Source organism: Solanum stenotomum, chromosome 6 (assembly GCF_019186545.1).
Source record: "Solanum stenotomum isolate F172 chromosome 6, ASM1918654v1, whole genome shotgun sequence".
NCBI classification, from domain to species: Eukaryota; Viridiplantae; Streptophyta; class Magnoliopsida; order Solanales; family Solanaceae; genus Solanum; species Solanum stenotomum.
Window position 1 is genome coordinate 6,541,463 of NC_064287.1, and position 20,199 is coordinate 6,561,661.

General features: G+C 32.9%; 2 protein-coding genes across 2 annotated transcripts; both read left to right on the forward strand.

The window, feature by feature from the left end:
* The first annotated feature begins 1,900 nt into the window (after positions 1 to 1,900).
* LOC125868437 (uncharacterized) lies at positions 1,901 to 3,887 on the forward strand. The gene is made up of 8 exons (XM_049549085.1): positions 1,901 to 2,107; positions 2,181 to 2,270; positions 2,376 to 2,418; positions 2,485 to 2,594; positions 2,703 to 2,807; positions 3,324 to 3,526; positions 3,633 to 3,732; positions 3,822 to 3,887. The coding sequence occupies exons 1-8, from the start codon at positions 1,901 to 1,903 to the stop codon at positions 3,885 to 3,887; spliced, it is 924 nt and encodes a 307-aa protein (XP_049405042.1).
* Positions 3,888 to 5,618: 1,731 nt separating this feature from the next.
* On the forward strand, positions 5,619 to 18,517 carry LOC125869293 (uncharacterized). The gene is made up of 5 exons (XM_049549864.1): positions 5,619 to 5,841; positions 6,408 to 6,550; positions 6,662 to 6,791; positions 8,488 to 8,679; positions 18,062 to 18,517. Exons 1-5 carry the CDS (start codon positions 5,656 to 5,658, stop codon positions 18,269 to 18,271), a joined length of 861 nt encoding a protein of 286 aa, XP_049405821.1. The 5' UTR covers positions 5,619 to 5,655; the 3' UTR covers positions 18,272 to 18,517.
* Positions 18,518 to 20,199: the final 1,682 nt, after the last annotated feature.

Sequence of the window (20,199 nt, forward strand, 5' to 3'; positions counted from 1 at the left end):
CCAACCTACCCCTAATTTTCTTTTTTTTTTCAAAAAAAAAAAAATCTATTTTTCAATTAAGTTTGAAAATTAATTGAATTTTTGAAAATTAATATTAATTTTTTTATTTTTTAGCACAATTAAGAATTTTGAGTGGAAATGAAAACTAAGTGATCTATTATGGGTCAATATGGATACCCATATTTAACCCATTTTGACCATATTTGTAGAGACTCTTAAAATAACTTGAAGCCCATATTTAACCAATTAAAGTAGCTCAATAAAATATGAGTGATCCAAGTCATTAAATATGGACAAAATGAACTCATTTCATTATGAGCTCAAATTGCCACCCCTAATAACCACTAGTGTCATGATCTACCACTAATTTCACCTATTGTTCTGCCTCATTATACCTTGTAACTTATTACTTATGTAACCTAAGACCATTTATTTACTTACATTACTATCCACATTATTCTAATTCAATACAAAGAAGAATTCCTCCCCTATAAATGGTGGTGTTTCTTCCTTTGTGATGTGTATGTCAAAAAAGATGAGAAATGTGGAAAAATATTGTAGTGTGTACTAAAAGAGAGAGTTGAGAGTTGAGCACAAAAAACATTGTAAGTCTTCAACTATATTCACTATATAAAAGAAAATATTTATATGTTGAAGGAAGTGTTCTTATGTGGAACTTTGGGCTCTTCAACTAAATTCAAAGTTGCTTGAGTTGTACGACGTTGTTGGGCTGTTATATCATGGAAGAGACAAACCAAGATACATACTGCTAGATCGGTGTAGATTATGCTGTAGTGAGTTTCAATTTCCTTAAAGAGAGCCAGATATCCGCACCTCAGCCTGTTTTTCTTTTATTTCATTTTTGTCATTTTATTTTCAACTGTAATTTATTATATTTGTGATATATTACACCAACATGCAATAACTATGCATCATAAAATATGCACAGTCAAAACAAGCCAAATCAAATCAAATTCTCCACATATTTTGACAAATAAATAGGCTAGAACACCATTCAAATGTACAAAATTTGGATTTTTTTTTATGAACACTACAGTTCATTTTAGTTCAGTCCACAATTACGAAGCATATGGTTACTGGTCTTTCGAAGTGTGCGTTGCACATTCACATCTTTCACATAATCAACACATTTTAAAAGTTCAGAAATTGATATAATACAACATAAAAAAATTGTGGTAAAGAAAACAAAGATTCTTACCAAATAAATATAATGAAGGGAAAATTATGCGGATAAACAAATATCTACTAGTTAATTAGTTAATATAGCTACAGTTTGCCTCAATTACAATTCACGATCAACTTTTAGTTATAATTATGCAGCTTAGTGTTTTAATTAATTTGTATAATTTGTCTCATTTGTATAATTTATCACTAACAATTCTTCGTTTGATATGTATTTGTATATGACGGTGATTTCCTTCGATTTTTCAATTTTATCATTAGATACATTCAATCTTTTTTGTATAACTATTTAAAAATTTGTATATACGTAAAGTTTTTTTTCGGAATTTGTATAACATTTATATAATATAATTTGTATAACTGTTTAAAGTTTAGATATATATATGTTTATATAAATTTGTTATTTCAAGTTTTACGGATAAAAATAACTCAATTATTATATAAAATACACACATATTGTACCGTCTTTCTAAATGAGATGATAGAGTTAGCTTAAACATAATACTTCTCCTATGAATTTGGCTCGAATTCCGAGATTCTGCATTAACCGCAAACTTTCCCGCGCGTGTGTATATATATATATCATTTGGCTCGAATCCCGAGATTCTGCTTTCTGTTTCCTTCATTAATTCATAACACACAGAGTGCAGAAAAAAGAAACAAGAAAATAAAGATTTCGTTTAACCGTTTTCTGGAAATGAGTAATAATTTGCCGGCGTCAACATTTTCAGAGCGTCGTTACAGGACAGAGCAATTGATAATGAATCTTCGTGAGAGTAGTATTCGCGAAGCTGTTCTTATTGAACTCAACAATTTCATCATAGAGCAGTCAACTGAAGCAATGCGCATGGATCTTGGATTTCACTTGTGGAACTCTGAACTTACACTCACCATACTTTTACAGGTAGCTATATCATCGAATTGCTTCATTGTAACTTCACTACTCTTAATTGATTTATGGATCTAATTGATTTTAGGAAGTAGTAGCAGTGTACCCCAAGCTTTTAGACTCAACATTAGCAATGGCGGAATCTGCTCGACTTTGTAATGCTCTTAATGTAATTCAGGTGAATATACTTTTCGGTTCTGTGTATCGCCACATAATTTTCATATAGCCTGTAAAGGCGATACTCTTCATGATATGTAACAAAATTAATCTTTTATGAGTGCAGTGTATGGCTTCTCACCCAAATGCAAGAATCGGGCTCCTCAAAGGTAGCAACAACAAATTGCTTATATTTTCAGTGGTTTATTCTTCTAATACTATTCTTTTTTATGCAGCAAACATACCATATTTTCTTTACCCATTTCTCCGAATCTCTGAAAATGTGATGAGGCCTCTGCAATTTGTGAAGCTTACCATCTTGAATCTTATTGCTGCCCTAGCAAAGGTGATAATGCATGAGTAAATTCCATCTATCTACATTCTAATAATACAAATCTCATTCCTCTCGGTATCTGACCCTAATACGATGTTCTGAATTCACTTTGATGTGCAGTTCGATGAGTCATATGGGCAAGAAATTCTTCTTTTATTGCTAGACACACAAGTATTTTCTTTATGCCTGCTCTGCATCCATCATGGTGATCAACTGATACGGAAGGTTAGGCCTGCCTACAGTGACATGAAATTTATCATCCGAAATGCTTCTACTATGATTAACTTTTATACATGTAGTTTATGTTTTGAATTCTAGAGTAAATTAAATGAGTTTACGAGAATGAAAGACTACAACATCAAGAACAAATTAAAGCAGATGAGGCAGTGCCTTCCTGAGGAAAAATAGGACTTTGTTTAGAATGGAAGAAATGGCCTGGTGATATGTTTAGTCTTGATATCATCCACGTCATAGTAACGTTCATATTCATGATTCCGGTCCTGTCTCTTCTCTTCTTATTTGTTGTATAAGGAGTATATTTGAGTCGAAAATGGTCAAATAGTCCGAGAGTTTTTACATCCATCTAGTTTTCTCATGTAATGTTCCAGAAGCTTGAGTCAATGTTGTCTTACACAGTGTAATTCATATGAAAGTGAGACCATGATAAGCAAACTTTTTGACTCTCTTTTTCAACCTTTTTTCTGAATTACTATGTTGCTTTCTGCTGATATGTCTGTGCAGATTGCAACACTCATACTAATGAAAATCTTGATGCAAGAGAAAGGGCTAAAATATTGTTGTGCTCTCCCCGCTCGTTTTCTCTTAGTGATACAAGTCCTGCATCAACTGGTAGACACATTTGCTTCTGAAATCCCTAGTTCACAGCAGCTAAAAAATGTTGTTCAGTGCTACCTAAGTCTTTCGCGAGTAGCATGGGCAGGCGGGTAATTCTTTTTGGTCCCAGCTGCTATTATGGTTTCGTAGTGGTGAATTTGTCTCTAATCATCCACAACATTATTGTTTGATTTGATCTTTCCCTTCATGATACAGGGTATATGATGCAGTGAGAACCTATTTTCCACTACAGCTAATTGACTACAAGTTTGGCATCATTATTCGTGTGAGTCCATCGTCTTATTTCTTCCCACAAATACAACATCCCTCTAGCTAATTATGTACAAAACCAAAATATACTTTATGATATTAAGTAGTAGTAATTTTGTGTTTAATTTGCAGGACGATCCGGAGATTCCAATTATGCTGCATCAGTTAGAGTTGAATCTAACTCGTCAACCACCACAATAATTGCTAGTAGATACAGATAGCAAAAGTGTTGGGAAGGAATTCAAGTAACTAGTAGAAAGAGATACCATATATAGAGAATAATTTTGCAGCTTTACTATGTTTTGAATATGAACCTCTAACTAGTCTTACTGCTTGCTGAATGAACATTCTCCTTCTACTATTTTGCTGTAAGAAGTTCTTGTATAATCACATCTTTCATAATTAATCTTTAAATTACTAATACCTGTATAATTTTAACCAGTGACAACCAAACGCCTGTCGAGTTTTTCATGATCACATGGAGTGTGTAAAAATGCATAGTTAAATGGTTCAGAAGATACACCTTCTACTGCATTGTCAATGTCGTTATCTATATCAGCTGCAACATATTCTTCTATTCGGAGTGCACCACTGGGTTCCTTGGCACATCTTCATGTAAATTTTGGCGCACAATGCTAATTCTCTGATCTTTATTCTTGTTCAGGAGGACCGACACTCTATTAAACTATACATAAAATCCCCCTTTTTATTTATACTTGAGGAAAGTTTTAATCTTAATTATTAGATTCTGAGTCATTAAGTTTGTTCAATTTCAAAGTCAATATCATTAAGATGTCAATTTAAGAATTTCTACAAAGATGACAGTTCACAGCTACTCAATCTACTTTCACCCACCACTCATAACCATAATTTCAATCACAACCATCACCACCAATGACTCACCCACTACTCATAACCATAATTTCAGTCACAATCATCACCACCTATGACAGTTCACCGCTACTCAATTTACTTTCACCCACCACTCATAACTATAATTTCAGTCACAACCATCACTACCGATGACTCACCCACCACTCATAACCATAATTTCAGTCACAACCATAACCACCGATGACAGTTCACCGCTACTCAATTTACTTTCACCCACCACTCATAACCATAATTTCAGTCACCACCATCACCACCGTTTACAGTGGCCCGTCCGCCACCACTCATAACCATAATTTCAGTCACAACCATCACCACCATTCACAGTTAGGATTTTTATTAAGGAGTGTCAATGGTTATAGTAAAAAAAAATATACCATGGCTTGAACACATGACCTCATGGAATGTTTGCAATTCCCTAACCAATAGACTAAAACCTTCAACTTGTTTCAAGAGATGTTAATTTATGTATTTATATTTACTAAACTAAAATTTAACCACTATATACACCGTAATTTCCCAACAAAGGGGTGCCGCTCGACACCCCTTGACCAAGGGTAGGTCCACCACTGACCGTTCATCCACAACCACCATCCTCAGCACAACTACAACTATCGCTATTGCTAATCACCAAAATCAATCGTCATCACTGTCAGTCATCATCATTTGCAATCATCTCCACCAACAATTATTAGATCCACTAATCACTATCAATAATTATCACCATTAATCAATAATATACATCACTAATCATCATCATCATCAACCCCATTAGCTATCACTTTTTATTTTACTACTAATTATCAACCATCGCTATAATTAATCACTATTGTCACTCATTTATCATAAGATACTACTCATAATCATCATCATTAATCAATATTATCCCAAATCGACGTACACAAATTCACAATCACCATCATTAATCATCACCACCACCACCACCAATTGCCACATAATTTTGTAAATTATTTTATTTATATAATGTTAAATGAATTTAATATTTTATTAGAACTTTATATTTAGTAATTTTTTAAACAAAGACGAAATTTATACAATTAGATCTTGAGAAAACAGAATGGAAGGCATGATATCGACTTGCTCTAGAATATTCTCAAGTGGCCTTTTCACAGTCAACAAACCTACACATACCACTAGAGCTCGAACACTCACCCATCGTCTCTCCGGTTATCGCTTTCAGCTTCGTGCCATGGCTGACTCCGCTACTCCATTCAAGAAAGTTCAGATTCAAAGGGATGATACTGTAAGTATTATGGACCTAATAGTTGAGCGGATTTCGAGATTCACTTTTTTCTTTTTCAATAAATCTTAATTAGCTTATGATTGAGGTGCTGTTGATTGATTTAGTGATGAGGGGACTGGAAATTAGAGGAATTATTTTTACTTGAATTGGATTAATGTGAATTGTGTAATGTGCAATAATCATTGAGAAGTGTTTATTTTGATTAGAAATTTGTTGTAATGAGTGAAAATTAGTTTAGGGTTTGCTGATTTAGATTCTGAAAAATGAAAGAATAATCATTTTTTCCTGTTTGGATAATTATTGGTTCTGGTTTAAACAAGCAATTAGTACATAGGATCTGTACTTCCGATTGCAACTAATTAGGGATTGAGGCATTGTTGATTGATTAATCAATTTAATACCGTGTAATGGTGTTCAAGATGTCTTTTTGTTCAACCTGCTGTATATCATTGTCGTGTTAGAAGGCCTCAACTGGAGATGAGAGTTGTTTCTTAGCCTGACCAGCAGAATGGGAATCCTTACTTGATCCTCTTCTTACTGAATCTTTTAGTGATCTTATCATGCAGACATTTGATGCCTATGTAATTGGAAAAGATGATGCCCCAGGAATCGTTGTGCTTCAGGAGTGGTGGGGTGTTGATTTTGAGATAAAAAATCATGCGGAGAAAATTTCTCAATTTGATTCTGGTTATAAGGCACTTATCCCCGAGTAAGACACCTTTTCTTAGATGAATTTCCAGTTGATGAATGTCTGAGCTGCCATGATGTAGCTGATTGTTAATGTTTTATTTCTTTTTTCTCTTTTACTTTGTGATTTCAGTTTGTATCGTGGAAAAGTTGGCCTAGATGTTGCAGAAGCACAACATCTGATGGATGGTCTTGACTGGCAAGGGGCTGTCAAAGATATTCAGGCTTCAGTTAATTGGCTAAAGGCAAATGGATCCAAAAAGGTACTTGCGGTTTATACTACAGTCAGTTTCATCAACAAAGATGGTCCGACTTGAAGCTATTGGTGACACTCATTTAATTTCTCAGACATCAAATGCTGTTTATAGTTTAGAGTATTAAGTTTTACTAATTATACAGACTCCACTTAGAGACAGAAATCTTGTCTGAAGTAGCTGAAATATTGGTTAGGACTTAACATTGCTTGTCTGCATATTTCTGAAAATGAAACAATTGGATAGGATTATAGTTCTCCTTTGTTGCAGAGAGGTGCTAGGTACATTGGTCTCTTAATTACATTATAAAAAATGACTGGTCTCTTTATTATTATGAGCGCTAGTTAACTGTGTGCTGGGAAGTTACCTAATTGCTCTTTCAATTTTAATTTAATCAGAAAGAGAATGGATATAAGTATTGTCAATTGATATGAGCTAATGTGAGTATGCTGAGGCTCTATCAGTAGAATTCGTGTACTAAATCTTCTGTTCAGATTATTCTTCTATATCTTTTTGATAACGGTTGTGTCCAAGCCAACTTGAGCACATCTCGAGTTCTCTATTAATTTATTGAGTACCTGCTACTTTCCACCAGTACATGTACCGGATATTTTTTTCTACAAAGGCTTAGGCATATGGAAAGAAATCACCTAGTATATTTTGTCTCTATTGGGATTTGAATCTTGGACTTCTAGGCCTTCCGTGCTTCCCCACCCTTTCCCAATTCATTAATCATTTCGCCACATCATCTTCTAATTCTAATGTCTCACGATCCTTAAACATTTACAAGGAAACATCCTAGTGTTGACTTCAAAAGCAAATAAGAAGTGGCTTATTTGATCATATATTTTGGTGTTTGCCAATGGAACTTAATCACAATTGTTTCATTTTTTTGATGAAGTTGATTAATATTGTTGTTGTTATTGTTAATAACAATTATTTCTAGGTAAGCGGTTTTGGTGTTTCTGCAACATTGACTACAAATTTGTATATACATTCTCCTTTCGTTTAAAGTAAATTGTATCATTCCTTTTGCCTCATATAAAAAAATTGTGTCATTCGTTGTATGACCAATGTCAACATGATATCAAATAGTTTCATGGGAATATCTTGTTATCTTGTCGATAACAAGATATTTGCTAATTAAGCTCATTAGACTTGCTAGTAATTATCAAAATCACTATTTGGGATGTAAAATATGACAAGCTCAAGATACTTTAGTCATGGGATATTGTCTATTATAGGACATTCCATTCTTGTAACTATAGAACATGAAATGTCATTAGAGCATTGACTGTATGAAAAGTTGGAGGTTAGGGTGTCGTGAGACACAATATGTAGCTGTTTGAAGTAAAGGAGATTCCTTATGGAACTTTTGTAATTCCATAGTAAAGATATGCAATATGAGAAAATAAATAGTATAGTAGTATTAATGTCAAATGTCCGTATGCACTGATTTTAGTCATGATATGTTGTAAACCATACTTTTTTGTCCAAGTTCATCTTCTCACCATACATATAGCATTGTCTTGTTGATTTCCAACAAATTGCATACTCTATAGTAAGCAATGTGTGGATTTAATGCTTCAATTTGTTTAGCCTCATTATACGCTTGATGATCTTTGTGTACATGATAGAGTTGTCAACATTGTTCAACTGATATTTTTCATAGTAGAGCTTATGGGTTACAAATATGTGGTATTAGGTTGGAGTTACTGGATACTGCATGGGTGGTGCTCTTGCCATTGCAAGTTCTGTTTTGGTCCCAGAGGTTAATGCAGTTGTAGCCTTTTATGGGGTTCCTTCACCAGAGCTTGCTGATCCTGTTAATGCTAAGGCCCCTGTGCAAGCTCATTTTGGTGAAGATGATGCTTTTGTTGGGTTTTCAGAAGTAAAGGTACATTTCCTTTGTGCTAGTTGGCTTCTGTATATGGATAATCCTATTTTCATGTCATGATCATGGAACATGGTTATGTTGGGTCATTGTGCTTTTTCAACTATTGGCACATTCCGCTTTCCTTGGCCCTATTTGGCTGGTGCTTTTATTATGTCCCATTTTGAATGAACATTTTAGTATCTGCAATTATTTGTGGGATATTGAAGGGGGTTGGCAACTAATGGTGTACTTCATCAAACAATGTATAGATATAGATTATTCTATGTTACTTAGATTCTTCAAAGTTCCTCGTTGCACCTGTGTCCATCCGATACGATCCAGGGTGGGTGTGGGATCTGCACTGGACTTGGTCAACCTAACTTGGGTGCTTTGACTACACTACAACCAATAAGTATAGATTGACTGGGTACTTGGTTTATTCTTAGGTTTATGGCACACACATATGTATATATATAAAGCTACAATCAATAGTCAAATTATTTACTTATATACGTTGTAAGTATATACAATTTTAATTGTTGTATATATCAAACTATCTTTTGATTCAATGGACAACACTTGCATTTTGCTTAGTTTTTTTCTTTTAGAGCGTGTTTTACTGATAATGTGTTTGTTTAGCGTAAGTGTTGACACTAGTTGATCCTATTGACGACAAAATTGATTTTCTTGCAAGATCGATTTATGTTCACATACTGTTGACACTTAACTTTAATTTGGCGATAATCTGTTTGTTTAGGCTTTAGCATAAGTGCCAACACTAGTTGATTCTGTTAATAACAAAATTGATTTTGTTGCAAGATTAATTTGTATCCATCTAGTGTTTACACTTGTTTGGAACTAGATCTTGTTTGTTTTGTACTAGACTTTTGCTTAGTTGTTGGAATTATCTTGTAACAAAGTATAGTTGTTGTTTTGTACTAGACTTTTGTTTAGTTGTTTGAAGTAGTTTTGAATTAGTTTAGCATTAGTATCGTTTAGTTGTTGGAATTAGCTCAAATGTAGTATAATTAGTTTTTAGTTTGATTTATTATTTGAAATAATGTGGTTTAGTTGGTAGATTTAGTTGTTGGAATCGGTTTAGAACTAGTTTAGAATTAATGTGGTTTAGTTCTTGGAATTAGTTCAAAAAGAATTGTATTAACCTCTAGTTTGATTTATTATTTGAAATATGTGGTTTAGTTGGTGGATTTAGTTGTTGGAATTAGTTTAGAACAAGTTCAAAATTAATGTGGTTTGGTTGTTGGAATTAGGGGGTGTTTGGATTGATCTTTTTAAGAGGCTTATAAGTTAAAAGCCAAAAGTCATAAGTTGGGGACCCCCAACTTTGGACTTTTTTGGGTACTTTTTCAGCTTTAAAAAGTGCTTAAAAACACTTTTGTGTTTATCCAAACACTTCTAAAACTAAAAAAGTGCTTAAAAGCCAAAAGTCGCTAAAAATAAGTCAATTCAAACTACTTAGATCAAATATAGTTTAATTAACCTCTAGTTTAATTTATTATTTGAAATAATGTGGTTTAGTTGGTGATCTATTTGTTGGAATATTTAGAATTAATGTTGTTTGAAAATAGTAAAATCACAATTAATATTTAATTACTATATTTTGAAGTTTGAAATAATCATTATTGTTTGTGTAGATGGAACCTGATTGTAGTTGGATGTATAATAGAAATAATCTTGGTCGAGCAGGTATGATTGCGGAATTCGCATAAGGTGTAACTCGTTTTGTAAACCATGCAAAGTCAGTTGATCCTTTTTTAACTTCGGGATTGATTGGGTGTCCTTGTGTTAACTGTGAAAACGTCAGATATCAAACAACAAAGAATGTTTCTATGCATCTTATTTTCAAAGGAATTAAATTGGTTATATAGTATAGACTAGTCATGGTGAAGTTGATAGTAACAATAGGTTTAATAACTTGAAAGTAGTAAATTATGGAACATAATTATGTTCAAGGTTCTCTAGAATGTCAGATATGGTTCATGATGTTTTTGAGATGTATTCCAATTTTGGACATGGAAAATGTAGAAGCTTCTCCCAAGAAAGAAACATAGTTTTTATGAACAATTGTATGATGCTAGTCATCCTTTATTCGATGAGAGTCTGCACTCTCAATTATCTGTTGCAATTAGATTGTTAAGTGTCAAATTTAATTGCAATGTTGCTCAACAAGCAATGGACTCTATATAGACCGTATGAATGAATTAACTGATCTTGATATAGAGGTTCCTGATTCTTACTACAAGATAAAGAAATTGGTGTCTAAGTTAGGATTCTCTTCGATCAAAATTGATTGTTGTGACCTAGTGGTTTGGGCTTGGGACTTCCATGTTGGAGGTCTCAAGTTCGAAACCCCTTGCCAGCGAAAGCAAGGGGTTTGCCTTCTGGGTCGAGCTCGTCGCAGCTTGCCTAGTGCGGGTTACCTCTCCTATGTTGTTTGCGAGCTATTGCATAGGATATGGGTTTTACCCTGTGCGCACCCAAAGGGTAGCGGTTGCGAGTTTCCCGTATCAAAAAAAAAATTGATTGTTGTGAAAATGATTGCATATTCTACTTTAAGGAGGATGTCGAGTTAAAGTCTTGTGAGTTTTATGGACAACTTCACTATAAGCGTGATTCTAATGGAAAAAAATTACTATTAAGGCGATGCATTATTTACCTCTTATACCAAGATTGAAGAGGTTGTATGCATCAAATAGCTCTGCTCCCCATATGAGATGGCATCGTGAAGATAGAAGACCACATGGTGTCATGTATCATCCATCAGATGGAGAAACATGTAAGCATTTTGATAAAACTTATCCAACTTTCTCAAGGCGGAATGACTTGAGAGACCCTTGTACTTGGTTCCGTTTGTCAGCTGGATCCTCCTACTTATCATTTTGTCAACTGAACCCTTAAACTCACTAGAACGCAACATTTTAAACCCTTTTTTGACTACTAAGTGGTGTGTGTAATACAATCGCTCACACGTGGATTTCCATATCATTTAAAAAGGCCATGAATAATTCAATTTTAGAAATATATATGGACTTGTTATACACATCTCAGGTGGAAGATTATACGGTGTAATAAATATAGAACAACATGAATATGGTGTAGCCCCAACTGGAAAAGGGGTGAAACCATCTGCACACAAACTCAACCTAACATTTCTTGGTTTAGCTGCAAATTTGGATAAGTTTTATCAAATTGCTTCTGAGCCTCTCCATCTGATGGATGATACATGATACTAGGTGATCTTCTATTTTCATGATGCCATCTCATATGTATAGTGGAACTATTTGATGCATTCAACTTCTTCAATCTTGGTACAAGAGGTAAATAATACATCGCCTTAGTAACAATTTTCTTTCCACTAGAGGGTGTCCACAAAACTCACATGTCTCTAGATCGACATTCTTCTTAAAGTAAAACATGCAACCATTTTTTACAACAATCAATTATGATTGAGGAGAGTCCTGACTTAGACACCAATCTCTTTGTGTTATAGTAAGAATAAAGAACCTCTATATCGAGGTCAATTAATTCATTCATAAGGTTTCAGTACATGGGTTATATTGGTTGTGATATAATACCAAGTTACTAAGTTCAAAAACAAAATTCATTCATAAGGTCTAATAGAGTCCATTGCTCCTTGAGTAACATTCCAATTAGATTTGATACTTAACAATCTAACTGCAATAGATAATTGAGAGTGAGGACTCTTGTCGGACAAAGGACAACTAGCGTCACACAATTGTTTATAAAAACTGTGTGCTTCTTCATTGGGAGTTTCTTCTACATTTTCCCCAAAATAGGAATGCATCCCTAAAGCATCATGAATCATATCTTGATTCGAGAACCTTGGACATAATTATGTTTCGTATATCTATTACTTCCACCAATAACATAGTTATTAAACCTATTGTTACTAGTCCAAACTGTATACCCTAATTTATACCCATTGAACAAAAGATGCTTAAAGATATCCTTTGATGTTTGATATCTCATGTGAAACAAAACGAGTGACACATGCAAATTCCGCAGTCGTACTTGCTCGACAAAAAATGTTTTCTATCACATCCAACTATGATCAAGTTTCATCTCACAAACAATAATGATAATTTAAACTTTAAAATAGAGTAATTAAATACTAATTGTGATTTTACTAGTTCCAAACCACATTAATTCCAACAACTAAATCACCAACTAAACCACATTATTATTTCAAATAATAAATAACTAGAGGTGGATTAAACTATATTTTAACAAATTCCAACAACTAGACCACATTGTTTCAATTAATAAATTAAACCAGAGGTTAATTAAACTAATTTCAACAACTAAACCACATTAGTTCCAACAACTAAATCCGCCAACTAATCCATATTATTTCAAATAATAAATCAAACTATTTTTATTTTTGATAAGGTAAAGGTTTATTGACTAAGTACCAAGAAGGTAACAAAACCAAAAGTTACAAAAGACTGCTGGGAATATCCATATAGTCAATTACAACATCACCCTAGCAGCTCCAAAAACTCCATATATCGATCTATATTATCAAGGAAACTACTTTTACACCACCAAAACAAATTATGTAAACACTTGTTTTTAACTCTAGAAATATGGTCTTTTTGCCCATCAAAACAAGCTTTATTTCTTTCTAGCCAGATAGTCCAGGATATGCACAAAGGTATAGTTCTCCAGATTTGCTTCAAAGCTTTATGTGTTCTTTGGTGCTGCCAATTCTCCAATAATTCCTTCACACGCTGAAGCATGATCCAAGAGATCCCGCAAATACGGAAGAAAAATTCTCAACATTGTCTAGCTATTCTGCAATGCAAAAGAAGGTGATTCACAGTCTTCAAATCTTCTTCACATAAGTAACATCTATTACTTAGTGCAAAACCCTTTTTCTGAAGATAATTGTGAGTAAGGCAAGCTCCCCATGCTGCAATCCAACCAAAACAAGCTACCTTTATAGGTGCTTTAGTTCTCCAAATCCCGTTTCATGGCCAACTAGTATCATAAAATCTTGTTTGCTTCATTAGAAGGCTATAACACTTTTTAACTGAAAAGGTTCCATCATTACTAGTTATCCATACTAGTGAATCCCCCTAACTCTGATGAATGTGGGTATAATCCAGTTGAAGGAGCAATTGACAAAAGTCGTCGATTTCCCAATCGTTCAAATTCCTTCTAAAATTCATCTGCCATTCCGTGTTGGAATAAAAATCAGCCACAACTCCATCTTTGTTATTTCAACAGCTGAAAAAATAAGAAATCCTTGTTTCAAGCACTCATCTCTCGTCCACAAGTCAGTCCAAAATCTAATTTTTGCTCCATTCCCCACCTCCAATTTGGTGAATTGTTGAAACTCGGTCCATAATTTATTATTATTATTATTATTTAATAATAAATCAAACTAGAGGTTAATTAAACTACATTTGAACTAATTACAACAACTTAACCACATAAATACTAAGCTTGTTCCAAACTAAACCAAAGTCTATTACAAAATAACAACTATACTTTGTTACAAACTAATTCAACAATTAAACTGAAGTCTAGTACAAAACAACAAGAACTAGTTCCAAACAAGTGTCAACACTATGTGACAAATCGATCTCGTAAGAAAATCAATTTTGTCATCAATAGGATCAACTAGTGTTGACACTTATGGTAAACAAACACATTATCACCAAATTAAAGTTAAGTGTCAACACTAGATGGACATAAATCGATCTTGCAATAAGATCAATTTTGTCATCAATAGGATCAACTAGTGTCGACACTTTATGCTAAATAAATACATTATTACTAAAGAATACTGAGAAAATCAAACAAACCCTAAGCACAATGCAAGTGTTGTTCATTGAATCAAAGATAGTCTAAAGTATACAATTTAAAATTGTATATATGGAAAAGGGCTTAAACTATCCGAAAAGGTTTAAATATACCCCTCATCCACCTATTTGGCTGAAAATACTCCTCACTCCACCTATTTGGTTCATTTTTACCCTTAAAACTAACAAACTTTTCTTAAATTAATTTACTAAGCAAGTTTTTACTTGCTTAAATTAAAATCCCACCTCACATGTATAGACATTTGGATATTGTGGATAATTTGGATAGAAATCTGGGTCATGGGGCAGGTCAAATAAAGGGGTGAAGGTGGGTCATCGACAACTTCAAGTCTAATTTGATTGTTGACTCTCACAATGAAATCATCAGCTCTCTTGCACAATTCGTTGAGCTCTGCTTCTGCACCACCAATTTGAACTCTTAGGGCCGGTTTGGAAAGCCACCATGGTAATTGGATTTGGTATAATTGGGTGTAATTACATTGTCTGTCCTGTTTGGTTGTCTGTCCTGTTTGGTTGGATAGGCAATTACTTGGTCAACATGTAATTGGTGTAACTAGCAGGGTTAATTACACTTTTCAATTCACAGGGAGAGGTTGTGAATTGCTGGTAATTACATGGATTACTTTTTAATTTCTTCTTTTTTATTTTTATTTTTATTTTTTTGTTTTATTTTTTTTTATTTCTATATTTTAAGTTCCTTTTTTATTTTTATTATTCTAAAAATTTCTAAAAGTTTATTTTATATTTTATATTATTATATTCAATTTCCTTTTCATTCTCAACCTTCTTCACGTGATTCTATGAAATTTTTTCGTATTATCTATTTCTTTATGCCATGCTTATTTTCTCAATAGAATAATTTTATTAATAATCTAATTTTTAAATTAAAATAGAATTTATTGTTAAGTAAGGTTATAGACTTATGTTTTTTTTTTTTTTTTAAAATAAAAATAAATCATATTTATGCATGCTTTGTTGGAATTTGCAATAAGAGTATTATGATAAATTTTTTGTTTTGAATTTATTACTTATGTTATATTTTCAGTTTCATTTGTTTTAGTAATATTGAATTCACATTGCTAGTCATTTTTTAATTAGACTTGATAGATTATCTTTTTGTCAAACATTTTAATAACATATGACATTTTATTTATATATTAATCTTTTTATCAAACATGCATTTCACGACGTTCGTAGAAACTTTATACTTTTAGTTATTATGATCAATTCAATTGAAATATATTAATTTGAAAAAATATAAATCAATTAGTTTTTCATAATATTAGTTAAAAACATATGTTTATTAATTAATATATTTTCAAAAAATAATATATATCATAAATATTTAATATCATTTATAAAGTTTCTTATTTGTTTAGTCTAAATTTTAAATAATTAATTTTTATTTTTAAAATTTATTATAATTTTATGATTGCAATTGTGCATCCAAATAGAACATGTGTAATTACACTGTGGCATTCAAATGTGGCATTCAAACAAGACATGTGTAATTACAGTGAGGCAAACAAACATGGCAGTGTAATTACTAGGCTGGTAATTACTACCCTAGTAATTACACCAATTCCAACTACCTGGTGGCTTTCCAAACAGACCCTTAAAATTTCTCTAATTCTTCATTCTCTATAAAATTGTTGCTACAAGAATTACACTTTTCCTCCTCTTCTTCATCATATCAACAAAATTCCTTTTTTTACTCCAGCTCATATTTTAAATTTACACTAAAAGGTAAAAAATAAGAATATTTTGATCTTGAAATCCTAATCTCTACAGCAAGAAAAATCGAGTTTTTTTCATAATTTTCCTGATCTGATGCATAGTTCTGTTTCAGTACAGTAGAGTAGAGGGTAAAGAAGAAAATTAGGATTTTGATATGAAGATCGTGGACTCTCCAACAAGTTTATGAAGTTTCTAACTAAGAAAATGCACTTAGAACTGAAAAATAGAGCACCCAATTTTGAGAATAGAATCGAAGAGAAAGATTTCAAGAAAGCCGAATAAGGGGATTCCAATTGGGTCTGGGGTGGGATACCATGGGCAATTGGGTCATGGAGCAGGTTAAATGAAGGGGGTGGAGGTGGGGATTTAATTTCAGCAAATAGAAATTTGCCACATAATAAATAATAATAATAAAATTAATTTAATAAAATTCTGTTAGTTATAAGGGTAAAAATAGACCAAAAGGCGGAGAGGGGTATTTTTAGCCAAATAGGTGAATGATGGTATATTTAAACCTTTTCAGATTGTTTGAAGGGTATTTTTGGGCCTTTTTCTGTTGTATATATGTTCTTATTTGTTTTGTATTCCAATAGCAAATAGTATCTATAAATCATAAAGTTGAGGTATCCATCCAAGAAGGAAACATGGATAACCATTGAAATATGGTAGTATCTGTAAACCATAATATAACCATTGAAATATGGTTACATAAAGCAAACAAAGTTTTAGTTAAGAAATAAATAAGGCTTGCAAATCTAATTGTTGACTAAGTACATACTTCTCATTAAAAAAAAAGTGATAAACCCAAGTTGCATACCTTTTCCATTTTCTACCCAAGTAAGATTTGTAATTAAAAATACAAGTTGGTCAATTCTCATTTTTTCTTTTTACACGTCCCTTTGATATAACTAAATACAAGAGGTCTAGGTGTGGCATTAAGTTCTAACAGGTAAGACAACGTAGCACTATGACTACTAGCAAGGGCACCAAGACAATACACTCCTACCTACTAGCGTGGAAACAAACCTACCTACTAACCTTCTACCCTAACTCGCTTCCTCCATACCTTCCTATTTGAGGTAATGTCCTAGGTAAACCGCAACTGCATCATGTCCTGTCTAATCTCACACACACATAAAAAAAAAAGAAAAAAAAAGAAGAGAAAAAATGAAAATTCAAATGAGGTTAAAGTAGATCAAATTAAGTTTTTGGGTTTAAGAATATTCGATATCCTCATTGGTTGATTAAATAAAGAAAAGGAATGATTGGGAAAATAGAAGCACACATCATAAGCAAATGAAAGAGTCTGTTGTGAACACGGCTGGCCAAGTTGTTGGGCTTGAGGCTAAACCACAAAGAGGCCCAAGAATTAGACAGCCCAATACTTGTTTTGCTTGGGATCCAGGTTGAGTAGACTTTAAATGGTTGTCATCTGCGGTTTTTGGAGGATTATGTGTATTGTGAAGAAACTGTCTTTTCCTCTCATCTTCTTTCTAGAGTCTTAACTTCTCTCATCCCCATTCTTATCTCTTCTTTAGTTACTTGTTATTTCACTACTTCTCTTTGTAATTCAAGAGTTGTTATTATAATTTGGTTATCAATGAATATAATGTTTATGTATCTGTATTGAGAAAGGTATTTGTTAAACAACTATAGAGCAATGAATGTTGCATTGAGCATCACGAGTTTTCCTCTTGTAACGAACATGCATAATTTGTACATAATTATACTAACACATAGTCATGTGCATTGAGAGAAATTTAACCTATCTTTGTTATATGGTTTCTACTTTCTAGACTGGGAAAGCTCTAGAGGAAAAACTGAAAACAGCAGGAGTTCCACATGAGGTTTACTTCTATCCAAAGACTGGACATGCATTCATGAACAAGTCACCGGAGGGTGTTGAAAGGAGGCAAAAGATGGGGATGCCTGATGTAGAAGATGCTGCTGTGGAGCAAGCTTGGTCCCGCTTCCGTTCATGGATGAGTCGTTTCTTATCTGCCTAAGTTGTGTTGCTTGTTTTCTGTTCCTATAATAGGTTGTAGCATGGTTACCATAATAATTTGATGTGTCTTGATGCTTCGGGATGTTCCCTTGAAGCTTGTGTTTGGCACTCAGTTCCTATGGTTCACATATAAACTGAATGTTCTGTAGATTGGACATATATGTGCTCGATAGGGATTTTAGAGTATCCCAAATTAGTGCACTTGGTTAATGTCCAGAAGCTTGCATTTGGCCGTTGGTCTGTCTTATCAGTGTGTGCAGAATAATTTTGCCATCGAGCTGCCCAACGCTTTCTCCATCTCCTTTCCTCTCCTTGTGATTCATCTTTGTTTAGTTAACTATATATGAAGACCGAGGCATTCCCTGTGTTATTGATGGCAGAACAACATATATACAGTATGAGGTAGAGAGGTTTTCAGCAGCCCTTGGCTCAAGAATTTTTTTTTGTAGAACAGTTTGAAAGAAATGCATAAGTAAAACACTATGATGAAAATAAAAGTATTAAAATAAAAAATAGTAAAAATACTCCAAGCCAAAAGAAGTAATAGGAATAAGATAATAGTAGAATACTAATAATGATAGGAATAAGTAGAAGAGAAGCAAACAATGTGTCTGAGTCAGAATCATGGTTGGAAAAAAAAGAGAAATTACTAGTCCTCTATCTTAATTTTTTATCGTTGTATTTTTTTTAGAGTCATGTCCTCGATCCTAAAATATGATTTTAATAATTTAATACATAGTTAAATCAGAAATTACAGTTATTTGTAGCTTAGGCACATGTTTTGATACTTCATTTTAAAAGTACACTATTGAATCAAACTGTGTTTGTTCCTTTAATTTATTTTTAACCCTGCCTTGGAAGCTCCCATTTTGCGGGTGATTTGAACTCACAATTTTAAGATTGAAGGAGTTTTTTTTTTTTTTTTTAAATAACCATGGTGTTTGAGCTAGCTTTTGGTCACCTCGATTAATTTTGCGGAATATTTGCCATCTCCGACTAGCAACAAGTAGTAGGTAACTTTGTCCACCAAGGCTAGGATAGATAGGAAAAATCACCTAATGTTTTTTATCTGCGCTGAAAATTGAACTTGAGATCTCATAATTCTCAACTATTTCATTGATCACTAGGTCATACATGTGGATGTCGAATGTGAAGGGTACTTACTGACCAAGTATAGTAATTTTTTTTTTATTGATATGTATAATTAGAATTAAAATATATTTTTAGTCATTCCTAGTATGTTAAAGACATTTTTGATGTAGGGGTAAATTTAAATTATTTCTAATAGGTTGAAGGGAATTTTTGATCCAATAGGTGGAAGGATGGAGAAATTTGATCCAATAGGTGATAGCAGGACATTGTGAACCTTTATCGTTTGAAAAATTATATAGGAATTTGTGGTGAAGCTGGCGGCGATGACTGTGGTGCCGATTGAAATGATATTGACTAATGATGGTGGCGTGGGCAAAAATTAGTGGCTGGAAATAATAGTTGATGGTAGGGATGAACAAAATCAAAACGAAAAATCGAGTCAACCAGATAAAAACAACTAGTTTTTTTTAATAAAAAATACGATCTTAAATGATTTGGTTTGATATTAAGTATTAACTAAAAAAGTCAATCCAAGATCAGATCAACCCTACTATAAATATACTTAAAAATTATTTATACCTAAAAAATATTATTATATTATATTTTTCTTTAACTTTACCATAGTTTTTATTTAGAAGAAATTACCTTATTGGATATGCATCGATACTATAGATACTAATTCTACCTATATATTGAGAAAGATAGACCTAGATACGTGCATTTTTGCTATCAGATACACTAAAATAGGAAAATAGGTTGGAGAGATGAGGAGGAAGGCGAGTGACATAGTCATGTATTACAGATATATGCGAATCACACTAGATACACACTAGGAAC